Source organism: Melospiza georgiana, chromosome 13, assembly GCF_028018845.1.
Source record: "Melospiza georgiana isolate bMelGeo1 chromosome 13, bMelGeo1.pri, whole genome shotgun sequence".
NCBI classification, from domain to species: domain Eukaryota; kingdom Metazoa; phylum Chordata; class Aves; order Passeriformes; family Passerellidae; genus Melospiza; species Melospiza georgiana.
Genome location: NC_080442.1, coordinates 11,542,735 through 11,558,440, shown reverse-complemented (window position 1 = coordinate 11,558,440; position 15,706 = coordinate 11,542,735). Strand labels below are relative to the sequence as shown.

Here is a 15,706-nt window from a genome sequence, read left to right as displayed (position 1 = left end):
TTTTCACATACAGCTTTCTGAGAGCCAGAAAGTTTTGTTGGATCTCCCTGAGTTACTGCCAGTCTTTATGGGCAGGGTCCAGGTGCAGCAACACACAGACAGAGCACAGGCATCTACACAGGGGTTCCCTCCTGCTCCAAATTCACTTTACTCTGTGCATTTGCTAATTAGTGGTACCCAGGAAAAAATGCCAGGTTTACTATAACAGCTGGCCTGACACAGAGCTACCTCAAAATCCATTCTTCCTATGAATCACTCAAAGGCTAAAAAGAAGAAAAAGGTAACACAGACCTTTTATTTCCTAATTTTTAAATATTAAAAAAGATCAAGAGTAAGTATTAATTTGGGGGGGGGGGGGAAAGGGCTTTTTTAACAGATATTTAAGAATTAACTACTCAGACTAACATGTGTTAGAAACACATCTGCAGTAACTCAGGATGGAAAGGAAATTTTCCTTTCTGAGTCTCTGCACACCAAACCTCCTGTGCATCTTGGGCAGTCCTTAAACTTATTTACAGGCCAAAAAAAATGTAGCTGCAGGAACCAAAAGAGAAAGTACACAAAACAAACAGTTTGAGAAAGCAACTCTCAGGATAAAAGGAGTCAAGATTCAGAAGAAAGTAATAAGCTGCTATAATTTTAAGTTTAAAACACAAACAAAGCTTATAAAAAAAATGAAGTGCAAGAGCCTTCCAAGAGCTTACAGAAACTGTTTTCAATGAAAACTCTGACAGATATTTACATCCAGCATAGGAGTGCTTTGGTGGTGAGTGATACCTACTTGCCATAGGATGACATGAGACAGAGGAGAGCTGGCATGGCAGACGTGGATGGTGCTCCCCTTGACATGTGGGATGTGTTCTGATGTCAGCTAAATTTATGCCATATGCTACAAGGCACAGTGTAGTGTCTGCCTTTTTTGGAACACAAACAACTTGCTGACACTAAATGGAAAGTTCACTGCAGGATTTACATCATCCTTGACCTAATTGTGACAGCCTAGGACAGAACTACTCAGGCTGCTCCTCAGGACTCCAGATTTTTTGGGTGATGCGTGTATTTGTTGTCCAAACATATTACTCCATATTAGGAAAATTATCACTGTAACCGTTTCAGGTGCTGGCACAAGTAACACCCCATTCTGCACTCTGGTAGAAAAAAAGCAGGTCTGCACAAATTAAAAACAAAACCCAAGAAGAGGCAGGGCCCCAAAGCAGGAGGAGTAACTGGGTAAATGTTGCCCACATATGTGTCTGACATGCAGATGTTTTTGAATGTCTCCACCCACAGCCAGATGGGCACAGCAGGAACACATTATATGAAAAAATGTTTTGGGAGTTATGCAGAGACTAGAAAAAAATATCAGAAGTGTGAAAATCCTGGCAGTGAAGTCTTGACCTGTCCCCATTTAACACAACAGGCCCAGATATTTGGGTTGATAACAGAAGCAGGACAGTAATAAACTAAGGCATGATCAAATGGTTTGACTGAGTTAAGCCTCAAGCCACCCCAAAATATCTTAGTAATTTTCCCAATAAACCTCTCCCTGCTCCACCACCTTTAGATTTCACCTCCTGCAAAGCCTCCCACCTCCTATTCAGAGCACAGCTTTGGCACCTCACAATTTTCTTGGACAGAGTTTATTTAGCTTGATTTGCTTGATGAGGGAAGTGCAAAGGATCAGGACTGAAGCTGGAGAACAAGAATTCACCATCTTTGTAAATTCAGATGCTGCCAAGGTGAGAGCTTGAGCAAGAGTCAGAATTAGTGATGCATCCACCTTAGCAGGAGCCAGAGCACAGACACAAGTGAAAAAGGAGGGGAAGTTGAGTCAACTTCGAGACAATAAATGATCAAAACCAGCACCAGTCTCCTTTACAGAAAGTCTTTGGTGCTCCCAGGCACAGAAGGGAAGATCCCCACACCGGCAGAGTGATGTGCTCATTTAGATGAGTTAGCTGTAAAAGCACTTGCCAAGCAATTTGCTGGTTGTGCCAATTACATGTCAGAACCCACCAGACAGCTCTTACAGCAACAATTGTGGAGAATCACGACTGTGCTGTCTCTCTTAAGAGCAGTTAACTAAATAACCATGTTTTTCTGGGAAAGATTAGGCGTCAATTTGTTTTCTTTCCGTGCTCAAACAGGAGTAGCACAAAGCTCTGTGTTGTTTTCTGAGAAAGACCCCACCTCCCACAGCCCCTTTCACAAGTAAGAAACATTTCACTCTTCCCCCAAAACAGGAAAAGGTTATTTAAATGCATCTTCATTTAAAATAATTGAATCTACTTCATTTTTTTGCCTCAATAAAATTATCCAATTCTAAATTATCAAATATATACTTTAAAAAGCGAAAATTTTAAACTTGTGTAAAAATACCTCAGGAATAGCCAATGACTTCAAGAAAATAAAGTTAAAACAATTAATTGTTTATGAGCATCAGCAATAAATTTTAAAAATTGAATAAGTTACAGCACAAGACATATTCTAAACATGTTTGTTCCAGACCTTTTTCGTGAAGATGTTGCGTCACACTGAAAAATATTTTTTGGAAATTGGAAGAAATAATAAGGAAAATAAAAATGGGAGACAGAGAAAAGAGACTGATTCTCCTCAACAGTGTAAGAGTTCCAGTTCCTGCTTTTGGAATTATTAATTTCTTCTCCACCACTTCATTTATTCTAAAACTTGATTATTTACATTTCCAAGCATTTTACATCATACATACACACAAATACTACAAAATGCTAAGAAGAAACATTGAAAGCAGCCCTTTTAAATATACCTCCCAACTGTTCTTCAAAAAATTGGATCCACTCTGGGCAACGAGAATTTTATGCCATATATGAGGGATGGAAGAAGGTGTTTGAAGTCGCTGTGGGAGACACTGGTACCCCACAAGCCCTTGAAAAGCCAAAGCTGCCTCAGATCCAGCCTGACACTCAGGCTGCAATGGGCACGGGCAGCAAAGGCTGCTGTAAAATCACCTCCTGGAAAAAGCTGGGCAGCCCTCCTGGGTAAAAGCCTTTTATTGGGGTGGGAAGCATCATTAAGAACGTGGCACAAGAAACACATTATTTGTCCTCCAGTAAATACACTATTATAGCTCCAGAGTTTCTGGAGGAATATCCTGTTTCCAATAGAGGGTAACAAACACTGCCGGACCCAGAGTGAAGCAGCATTGACAAATGGAGTCTCCCTGTGAGGAATCCCTGTGTTCCAGAGGCAGCAGATGCACCCTGTGTTGACACCACTGGTATTGGAACTGCAGCATACACAGAAGTCACATAAAACCCACAGCAAGACCCAGATCATATATTATTGCTGCTATAATCCATGCACCAATCTTCTGCCAAATGTGTCAAATTTTCCTTTATAATAGAGCTATTTTTCTCACTGGGCCGTATCCTGCATTTTTGAGTCACACACATTTTAGACATTTAACAGAGCAACAACCATTTGCAGAGAAAGAAAACTAATTGCAATAACATGTCCATTCTCTATAAACCTCTCTGTTCATAAAACAGGTTTGCAATATTGTTTTGTTAATGAGACATGGGCAAGGCTAGCAAGCCTCAAATATTGTAACTCTCTGCTTTTACACTAACTGTATAAAGTCAATAGCATAACTAAAAAATAATAAATATATCTAGAAAATTATATTGTCATTCAAAGACTCAAACAATCAGTTCATGCAGCCACAACATACATACTCATCCATACAACAAGACAGACCTACATACTCACATCTGCCATTATGGGCTGCATCCCATAAAATGTCCCATTTTCTCCTTAACAGAGATTATATGAGACCCAGAAAATAAATAAAATTAAATTGAAGGCTCTGCAATTTCATCACATCCACACAGATACACTAAATTTTGGAAAGCTATAGCTACAATAACCAAGTTCATTAACTTTTGCATGCATAAATAGAAGAGCGAATTAATTTTATTGACCCTTTATCTACATAGATAAATATCCATGTCTAAGGCAGGCAGGAAGTTCTGTGTCTCCCTGAAAAGAGTTATCTACAATCCATTCAACAGCACTTGCAGATACATCTATTCTATTAAATGGAATAAAAAACAATCCCAAAGCACCAACTGAAGGGCAAAGTGCCTCTCAACAAAGGCCCCATTTAGACTGACACCATGGACATACCTGGCAAATTCCACTGATGCACATGTCCAAGGACTCAGTGTTGCAACGGGTGCCATCCAGCACTTTTGGGGCAAGCTCCACAACCAGGTTCTTCCCCAGAGCCTGACATTTCAGGGCACAAGGCGCAGTAGGATCATTGTACACAGGGATCCACTCGTACAGGTGTCCCTGGTATTTGACATCATTGTAGGCAGAACACTGCTGTGCTCTAAAGTCACCAACATCGGAAGGGCAGTCCTGAAAACAAACAAAAAATGTATTTTTCTAAAACTAGGGAATATTTTGCATTTGCAGTAAAGTTATCCGATGAATAACACAGAAACTCTTCAGGCAGGCTTGGCTCAAGAACTGATCTGCTTTGACAAATACGCCACACTACAAAGTTTACTGTGTGTATTAAAATAATTTATGTTGCTTAATCCATTGCTTGGACTACAAATACAGAATATCATGCATATTCCAGCAATAACAACATAATTGGTATAAGAGGATAATTAAAAATGCTAATTTTTACAACACCAAGTAATACAGTTAAAGTCTGGTTCTATAGTAAGAATTGGTTTCTAAAGGAATCTATATATATCAAGTAACTACAATGTGATGCCTGATATTTCTCTTTTCAGTAGCTTTTCCCACTAAAGGATTTCTGAGGCCTCTATGCTCATTCATCTGTTCATATGCCAGAGTAATAAAAGAGGTATTACGGCTACATATAAATAAAAAGGAATTTTTGTCTAATTAATTGTTTGGTACTGGTTGAAAAAAGTACAAGGTATAGGGGAAAACACCAGAACTTTCAGTGCTTAGTCCTTTATCAAATTACAAAGCACCTTCACCTCATGGAAGTAGTAAGGCTTAATTTTTTGGAATAAAATAAACTTCAGATTGGTAACAACTGATCCTGTATTTCCAGTTCTAATGAGACAGTTCCCCACCTTCTCCCACACAGTGCCTCAGCATACACAGCAGAAAGACCAAATACAAGAAACGCTTGAAATAAAATGTTCTAAAATATTTTTTTTTACATAAAGCATTGCACCCAAACAATGATGTTAGCATTAAACTATAGTGACAGGAATGGAGATGAATACTGATTGATTTGAAAATAACTTTGGTAAAGTACTGGCAAAGGAGTTACAGTGTCAAACAATTCCTCACTGCAGACTTCATCTGAAAGTATGTCCAGTGTCAAAGAGTCCATATGCCAGACTGAAAGGATATTCTTCCAAGAATTCCAACTGCACATATAAGCCAGATGTGGGGCTGATTTTAGTGAAGTTTTGTTTTCATTGGATGGAAGACTGAAAGATTGTGATGTGTCAGGCAAACTCATGGAACTTATTAGTAAGTATTAGTTGACAATACTGATCCCAAGCACAGCTTCAACCTTATCAGTGAGCTGAACCTTCCCTGAATAAAGTTGACAAAATAGCAAGTGCATGATACAGGACTGGAGAGTAAAATATACAGGAGAAAGTTTTGAATTTCAGTCCAATGCCCCCAACAGTATTGCACTCAGTCTGAGTTTTTTTTCACCATGGCAAACAGTAGCCTAGACCTGTCTCTGAATTGGTTGTAATCTACATAAAATACCTTTTAAAAATCAGTACTCAATCTACTGACCAACACATGGAGTTTTGCAGCTGAGTCCTAAGCAAGTTACTGAACTTTCTGAGCAAAATTTTCAGCTCTGTCTAATGCTACACCTTACAGTGACAGTAATTTGGAATGATACTAAAACATTTTGAATTATTTTTAATCTGGGATAATGCTAGTTTGAGCCATTTATTTAGAAACTATACAATGATGGAATAAGACACAGGGAGTATTTTACCCCTACAAAATCCTCCAGTGAGAGCTTCTATGAACATCAAGTAAATACTGTGAGAGGCCACACATGTTTGCTGCAGTGTCACTCCCCAGAAATTCCCCAAGTTTGCACTGGTGTAAATGAGAGCAGAATTTTGGCTCTGACTTATCTGTCACCTCTCATTTTCCACAAGAGCAAGTCTAAAAAGCAGAGAGGACTTCAGAGTTCATATGGATCCCATATGGTTCCCTTCCACCAATGCAAACAGAGGAGTGAGTAAGGATCAAAAAATATTAAAAATTGGATGTTAGATTCAGGTGAAGTTAGAAGCAGTGTTTGGGAGCAGAGTCACTCAGCCATGCACAGCTACATTTTCATCACAAAGAACTGGAGAGTGGTCTGTGCAGCAGCAGAGTGATGGCCTTCAGCTGAGCTCTGACAGGCTGCTGCTACAGCCCATTATCACCGGCTGCTGATGCCATGCCAAGACACAAACACCACAAAGTCAGCATGTCAAGCCCACGGTTACTGCATGTTTCTCATTGATTCCACACAATGCAGCTCCTTCCTTCCACTCCCTCCTGGCTGCTTCAGAGCAAGTGAATCCTCATCTCCCTATTCTCCTTTGGCATCTTCAAAGAGCCCAAAGTGATTCTGGCAGCTCCATTCCCATGCCAGCTCCACCTGCCTTATGTTTGAGCTCTGTGCAAAAGCAGGAGCATAAAAGGAGCATCACAGAGGGGTACCAAAGAGCTGAAATTATTATCATTTGCATTATATCAGAGTTTGGATGGCAACCAAGTCCAGATCCCAGTCTTCCGGGGAACAATAAATATTTGTGTAAAGAAAGGAGTTTAAAGAGAAACACAACTAAGCACAGAATGAATGCAATCAAGACAACAAGAGGACTTGTAAACATCAGTTTAATTCCATTAGAGTGGTTTGGAAAAGTGAAAGGGGGTTTAAAAAATAGTAAGGAAAAGGCAGGGCAAAGATGTGAATGGTAGGCAAGGGTGAACCGTGTTCAGGAAGTGGGCAAGGTCATAATATCAGACAATGATATGGGGGACCCAGCCCTCATCCTGTTTGTGTGTCTCTGGTTTGAATCTATTTCAGATATCACTTCATTCCACCATTCTCTCTTCCCTCTCAATATTTCACATTTTTTCTTACTTGATAATTTTTTTTGCTACTAATTTCAGGATTTCTGCAATTTCTTAATTTCAGCAATAGCTTTTCTATCACACTCAATCCCCTGAACCAGGCCAGGCTATTTGTAGGTTCATACACTGCATAAGGAGCTGAGGACATATCTGTGAGCTCTAAAACATGAAAATGTTGGCAGAAACAACCACACCCAGACCCTGCAGTGGAATGAAATGTATTTATGACATGACTTATGAACATAGTAGACAGATCTGAAAAAGATGCTTTAGACATGATTACCATGAAGATTAAAAACACACACACAATGTATATATATATTCCCTTTTTCTTTTTTTTTTTTTTTTTTTTTTTTTGGTGACACGCAATTAAAAACTACTGCATCCAAGAGATAGCTTCTTATGAAATGCATCTTTGAGCTTTGGCAATGAGCACCCTCAGACTTTGAAAACAAAGCTGACCTGGGAAATCTGTATCTTTGTAGGCAATGTTCATGTACAAAATATGAAGGTTGCATCAGACCCTGTGGCTCTTGCCAACAATTACTCTACTGAAAAAAGCACAAAAGAGAAGGCAAGAAAATTCCCAGTAAAAATGATGACACCAAAGAAAGTCTAGCCCTTTGTCTAGTTTTATTCTTTGAATCTCATTTTGTTGAAACCCAGCCAAAACTGATGAAGTCATTGTTTTGTTTTCTTTCTGAAATTAGCTTCAGGTTCCATGTTTTTCCTACACAATTTTCAGGCCACTTCTAAGCTGAATAAAGATACCTGAGCTGGAAACCACCCCAACCAAGGGAGCCTTATGGTGCATCAGCATTTTAAATATAAACTAAATAAATTAACAGATTAGAGAGAAACTATGTAACTCAGGTGAAACATTATAGTCTAAAGTAGACACAGTACAGCCAAGATTTTCTGAACGGGGTAAATTAAGTGGATGATGGGACAGTTAGAGATAAATGTGTTGAACAAGTGTAAGCATTATCTGCATAGAATAAAAGTTTACAGTGGAATTAAACATGGGGCTACCTTTTACAAAATAGTGTTTTTTCTGACTGCAGAAGAATCACTCTGGCAAAAATATAAGAGTTTTTGGCACACAAGAATGTGAAATTTATGGGGAAATGGCCCAAATAACTTGTTCTGTGAATAGGACCCTAAAGGATTAACTTAAACACTTCCACACAGTGCACATCATAGCATTAGAATGTAACACTATATACAAAAACTGAAACTTAAAAAAGGGGTGCAAGAAAGACTGAAAATCTCATTGAGCAGCATACAATGGATAGTTTATTTCTCTAAAGTCTCTGCATGGAAGGCTGAAAGCACACATGCAGTTTTAGGAAATCGTGCACCTGGCATCTCAGTTATGATAGAAAGATAAGCAGGCTATACATACACCTTAATCTTAGCAATTATTTTGTTGCTAAGACCTTGAATTAATTTTTTGATTGAAATATCACTAATATTATTCTGGAACTATGCTTGAGTTCAATGAACTTACTACTATTCCATTACAAATCCACATGAAACCAATTTTCTGGTAAAATGATTCTTGTTCTTTTCATTAGAATGACACACATATTAAGTTGTGCTTCATTTGTACTCCCCAATATAGATGTTAGTGGTGTAATGTATCATGTAGCAAAATTACATTTGCAGACAGCTTTACACTGTGTATTTATACCGAGTGTCTCATGTGGTTACCAGTAATACCTATTAATATGGAAAGAAGCTAGTATAAACTCTTAATTTTCAAACTACAGTTTCACTCCTAAAGTGAGAAGCCTTGATTAGCAATAATGCTTTTGGGAAAATTATATCATTTGAAACTAAACTGGCCTAGTAGTCTCAGATTTACATTAGGTGTAAGGTCCTGTTTCAAGGTTAACTCAGATCTAACATGGGGTTTGAATTCAGGCATGCCAGTTTCAGAGATCAACTGTATTAACAGTGGAAATCTCATTAAATATATTTTTCTCAGGAGTTCTTCATTATCTAACCCATAATCTAGGAAAAACCATTCCTGAGAAATTCTGACTGTATCTGCACTGAAATGGGAACCTGATCCCTTTCAGACATGCCCCAAAAGCAGAACTGTAAAGGCAGTTTCCTGTCTGGAAATTAACATTCGAATCATCATAAATTCAAACAGATTCACATGCAAGGCGCCTGCCACTTATCGCTTTAAAGTAAGTCCTAGAGTTAAAAAACAGGCTCCAGTGACTTCAGATAAATTCTCTGGGAGTTCAGAGAGGATATGAGAATCACCTTAATCTTCTCTATGGTGAAGCATAAAGCGCCATCACTTCCATTAGATTTCTACTGCATAAATCTTAAAATGAATAGTGTCCACAGCTTTACTAAAATACAACAGATATCCTAAGAAATAGACCTGTGCATGAGAGCAATAAACATGCCCAAACTGACCTCACCACCCTCCCTGGGCAGTTCCCCAGGCCTGGTGCTGAGGTACAAGGGGCACTGGGGTGACCTCCCTTGCAGGAGGCTGCAGTGCAGGGGATCCAGCACTCAGAGGTGTTTCTGTGTACACTGCACACAAACTGACATTTAGATAGGCAGGGGATAAGTACAATTTTGTTGATTGCTTACATCCTGACCGGCTGCAAGTTACCAAGTTATCACACAGATTTTAAACATCAGGGTATTTTTGCAGGGAGCATTCTTATGTATGAGCTCGTGCACCAAGCTGCTGGGCCTTTTCTTCTGAAAGGGCACAGGGCAGGGTTTGTCTCCAGAATCTGATTTCTGCATGCACTGGGACTGGTTCTTTTATCACTTCCACTTGCTTCTGCCAGCAGGAACTTCGGCTGCTGTGGTGGGAAATCCATCCAGCACTGAGCAGTGGAGTGCAGAGCTGCTCAAGGTGTGAGCAAGCCTTGTCCCCAAGGAGGGCAGGAGCCAACTGGCACAGCAGACTCTGTAGGTGTGGCAAGCTGAAAAGCAGCAATGGGCAGTTCTCCTAGGAGATGCACTGATTCAATATTTACTGGGCAATTTCCCGTGTTGGGAATTTTAAGGAGAACCTGTCCCACTCCACAGCTGCTGGCAACAATTACGGGATTGGCAATGACTGAGCACCACTTGAGCTTACACAGCTTTGGGCACAACTCAACCCACAGGACATTCAGGCCTCACCTTTTAGTATAATTATTAATTATTTATCTGCATATATATTATTTATATATCACATGTGGCTGTCACACTGTACTGTGAGTTCAGCCAAGCAAGGGTGAGTGCAGACCATAACCCACCCTGCATGACTGTGTTTGCACACACCTTATGCAGACCTGGGGTACCACAAAGTCCTGCTGAGCTGCTCACCTGAAGGGCAGCAGTTGTTTAAACAGCACAAAGCACAACTGCAAGTCAGTGGAACACGAGTCATGAGGTTTGCTGTACGTGAATGGTTTTCATAAAACGTGTCCATGAAAATGAAATGTGGTTGCATCACAGCAACTGCATGGTCAAACCTCCAGCTCCACACTCACTCATGGGCATTGTCTGTGCCAGTGCACCTCAATGTGCATATTCTTGCACACAGACATATAAAGACCTGGGTTTAAGCAAGCAGAGGGAATATAAGGAGTAATTATCCTATTTAAGATCTTACAGGGACCTCTTTGCTCACATGAGGAGAGTCACCTTATCAATAACAATCACAAATGATCCCAAGCTCAGTTTAATGCTTCATCTACAAGACAGCACCCTCAGGAAAATCACTTGCTAGTTAAAGATGAGAATTGATCTGTTAATCCTCCAAAATGTATAACTCTCCTAATAAGTGATATAAAACATTCTGAATCAAAATTGGCACTATAATTTCAAAAGAAAATGTCCATTTGGGAAGTCTAAATTTGAGACCTCATGGTGTCATGCAGACTGAAATGTTTAAAAATTGTAATAATGATGGAAAGAAAATTATGCACCATAAGGTTTTAAATGAGAAGCAGCATTTCTTAAACTTTAACACATTTTTTTGAATGAGTAAAACAGGATTAAAGGCCAGACTCACATTACTACTGCAGGTTTTGTATCGAATATTCCGACCTTCACAGTTCCTAAAAAAAAAAAAGAGTAAAAATGGTTACACTGTATAATAGCAAAACACAACCTTGCCTGTTTTACAGCTAGTTATTCTCGAAAATTAGGTTTTTATTGCTACTGCCCTACCATAATCTGGACTCAAAATACAAGGTTTAAATACAGAGGGGATCTGGGTATTCAGCTTTACACTGCTGTCTCTCCTCAGCAAAGAACGTGTGACTTTCCCTATAAGCCCCATTTACTGCAAACCTTATGAAAACCACATTTATTTTGTAAAAAAGTCATCTGTAAGCCTGCTCTATGCTGATTTCAACTGAGTTATTTCTAACAAACATGATGTGACCTAGAGGAAAAGATCAGAATATCTGATTTATAATTTTAAATTAAACAGAATTTTCATGGACTGCATGCAAATGTGCCCAAAGCTTGTGAATCCTGACATCCAGGCAATTCAGACCCTCAGTCTGTTGTTAGTAGCTGAAATAAAAGGCATGTAATAGAGTCACGGTTATTTATTGTGGTCTCATAAATCTGGGGAGGTTGGGTTTCACACTTTTTAAAAGATACACTCTGCCAAAATTCTCACTACCAAACCAGCACTTTTGCACAGTGTAAGATATTCTTCCGTGTCATAAATGGCAATATCAGCATTTTGAAAGAACTTAAAACATATTTCAAATGACTGGATAAGAAATTATAATTAGTGATTTCTCTAAAATCAGGAACAGTGTTTTGGAATAATTCCTTCCTACCAAAAAGATGTGCCTTACATTAAAGAATCCGGGAACATATAACTGATAATTTACATATATTTCATTAAATTTTCTTCTTGTTGCATGAAAATAACATTTTTTTAATAATGTCTGAGAGAGACTGAAAAATAGCATTTGAAAAGGAAAAAAAATGGATGCCTGAAGCAAGAGCTCAACTCAGCTGAAGGTACAACTGTTAAAGCTCAAAGTATTTCAAGTCTCCGATTTCCAATCTTTTGCAAGACTTACTGCATAACAAGATGCAAATTAAAAATGTTTATGATACACACAAATGTGAAAACTTTGTTTCACAGTTGTACATTTCCCAGACATTGCTACAAAAATCAAACATAGAAAAAACCTTTTAAACTATGCATTTGTCAAGGTATGGAAAACACATGTTTTTCACAGGGGAACACATTAAAAATATTAATAAAACCGCAGTGGAATTTATACTGCTACCATTTATTGAGCTTGTTTCACAGTCCCTAACACATTGGTAGAATATCAAGGCTTCTTTTTAAAATGTTTAAGAATAATTCAAGTGAACCAGGTAATTATGGATGCCAGCATAGATGCCTCACAGCCGGCTGGGATCTTTTCTTGCCTGACGACAGGCCTAGTGCATTACTCCTACTTTAAGGATTGTGCCAACAAGTCCTACATTAGTCCAGTTTTACCACTGGGGTAAAAGGTTTTCACTGCCTCTGTTCTTCTCTTCAAGTCACACTAAGGCTTGTACATGAAAACAGGCAGCTACCAGGGAACTGCATAGGAAGAGCTGGCAGGGAAGAATCAGAGAATCAATTTGGTTGGAAAAGGTCTCTGGGATCATTGAGCCCAGCGTGTGACCCAACGCCACTTTGTCACTTCAGGCCATGGCACTGGGTGTCCTTAAACACTTCCAGGGACAGTGACTGCACTGCCTTCCTGGAGGGCCCAGTCCAGTGCCTAACCACCTTTCTGAGAAGAAATTCCTGCTAACATCTGACCTGAATCTCCCTTGGTGCAATTTGAGACTATGGTCTCTCATCCTTCCCTCCCTAACAGAGAGCAGCATTTGACAGATCCATATGAGCAGCACATCATGGCAAATCATGTCCAAGTGCAGGCTAAGTTGTACACAGGTAACTCACCTTTTGATCTGATTACAGTGAAAGGGACTCCCCTCTCTATCTGACCATACCAAATAAATAATTCCTGCCATTCCACAATTACATCTCATAACACATTAAAGTTCAGAGGTAAAGCCTAAGTTATTTGTGTATTACAAGCATGTATTAAAGGCAGTATTTTATAACATTTGATCTATCTTACACAGAATCAGTATCAGAAACAGAAGCAGCCAGAAGAGGACTGGAAATGTGCCAGAGCTGCAGAAGAGCCCCCACACACCAGCATGTGGCTCACCTGCCATTCAAGCATCTCCTCAGAGAGTAGGAGGCTCCCCCTCCACAGGTCCGTGAGCAATCACTCCAGGCCCCCCAGGCATCCCAGGAATCATCCTTATCTTCATCTGAGCGGGTGGTTCTGGAGTTCTGAAGGAAAAGAAAAGAAGGTGGAGAGGAGGGAAAAAAAATGTTTTGAGTATGTTTTACTCCTTGGCATTAATAGTACCAATTATGTTATTTTGCTGCTTATTTACCATATTTCAAATTTACTACTTTAATGCATAATAATTATATGGGGGGAAAGCAGAGCCTTTGAAGATCCAGTGTAGCTCCTGGCAAAGCACTGCTGTGCCCAAACATGCTGCTGTTCCCAACTCCTCTATGCCCAATTTGCTGTGTAGGAACCAAACAGTCTCAAGCACACAAAAAGGCATCATGTTCAAACACATGATGGGCCTGTTACAATGGAACTACGATTTTTAGAATCCTATATTACACTCAGCTTAAGATTAAAACACCAATTTCTCAAACCACCACGGTGACAGTTTGCACATAAAAATACCACTAACATAAAGTAATGGCTTTTGGCATCATTATGAAAGTCACATTGTGCATAAGAGTGAGGCAGTGAGTAATTTTTCTCAGGTGGGAGAGAATATTGACCAATATTTACTCTGCCTCAAAAGAATCACCACTGAGAGAACATGGCAATTTAATTCAAGCTTTAAGAAAACAACTACTTCCAGCCAAATTTTTTTATTCTCATTGACTTCAATGCTCAACTTGTCAAAAAAAAAAAAAAAAAGCAAATTGCTTATTAGAGGAAAAGCATCTCTATTTGAACACTGAATTGCAGAGTTTGGTCTAAAATCAGTGGCTTTTTAACTTTCTTGCTCTTATAAATTTACAAATTTTACAATTGCTTACCGTAAAGCTTTAAAAGAACTCTTAGGCCAATCTACCATTCCAAAAATGATAGAGCCCAGCTCTGCCAAGATCCCTGAGGAATTTTCACACTGATGCTGGGTTTTCTTTATATCAGAAGCCAAGTCTGAAATGTCTGGGACTGAAAATGGAACCAACTGCCTTCAGTCTTGACAAAAAAAGCTCAGCACTTCCCAACAAGTCACTCAGCACACGAAAATAAATCAAGATGAACAAGAAGGTCACTTCTTTCAAATTTATAGGGGCAAAATTAGCTTGTTCTCTGCAACCTCAAAGCAAATGATTGGGTTTTAGCATGTTGAGGAATGGCTAAACTTGTGATATTAAAAACGCAACACATGCCACTCTTTTTCAGAATAGCTAGTTTCTTTTGATAAAGCAGTGACAATGCCTAAAATAATCCTAACTTCATCATTGTATTAAAACCAGCCACATGATATTAACAGACAGAATGTCATCCAAAGCTCTAAACAAAGTCCAGTTGTTCACTTCCCAAACTGCTTTGATAAAAGCCATTGTTCTGAACTGTATCTAATTAAAAAGCTGTAAATACTATGGCGATCAAAGCAGAACTTTATGCCAACAAAGCCTTCTTTAGAATCATTGACTAATTCAGTGCCCACAGTGTTGATTTAAGCCCCAGCTAGTTCAAGCTATTTGTCCCATGGGAAAGAGTTAAAAGCAGCTTGCACTGACTTAGTAATTTACTACCAAAATAATATTGATTTACTAGCTGTCTGGTTTCATAAACTCTACACATTACATTTGTCTTCACCATGGTACTAAATTGAAGTAAAATAAAGAAAAGATCACCAACATAATGATTTACACCAACAAAGCCTTGGAAACTCATTTAGGAATTAAACTGAGAACTAATTGCAATTGGACACAGAAGGAAATTATTGTACGTCAGGACTGCATTCCCAGCTTGCTTGACTTCAGTTTTTCATGTCTTTATTGTCTTCAGTCATAATTCTAACGTGGTTCAGCAGTGAAAAATTGAACCATATTAGAACAGTTTTGCCTTGAGTGCCTTAATTTTGCAACAGACAAAGCACAACACTTATATTTTCCATATTCATTGTGGAAGTATTTGTGTACCAGCACAAACCTAAAAGTGTGCGTGGACATGCACATGTGCACCCATGATGTTACATGATCAAGCCACAAGGGCTGTAGTGAATCCAGATAAAATAACTTAGACCAGCTATAAACACAACCTAGATTGCTTGCTGCTCTTGACCTAGAGCAGGATGGGAAAACACATCACTGGAAGAGTTGTGAACACAGGATTAGATGCAAACATTCAGTCAGAGCAACAGCTAAAAACCTATCCAGAGTTTCTGCAGAAATCCAGTGTATGTGATAAAGGTAGACTCAAAATATTTCATCCCAATCAAACTCATT

General features: G+C 39.0%; 1 protein-coding gene across 1 annotated transcript in view; it reads right to left on the bottom strand.

Moving 5' to 3' along the window:
- The window catches only part of ADAMTSL3 (ADAMTS like 3), a 169,002-nt gene that overhangs the window by 81,910 nt on the left and 71,386 nt on the right, over positions 1-15,706 (bottom strand). The window contains exons 4-6 of the mRNA XM_058033732.1: positions 13,374-13,501; positions 11,180-11,225; positions 4,165-4,401 (exon numbers count right to left, since the gene is read on the bottom strand). Coding sequence (XP_057889715.1) covers positions 4,165-4,401; positions 11,180-11,225; positions 13,374-13,501 — 411 coding nt within the window. The remainder of the gene's footprint in view (positions 1-4,164; positions 4,402-11,179; positions 11,226-13,373; positions 13,502-15,706) is intronic.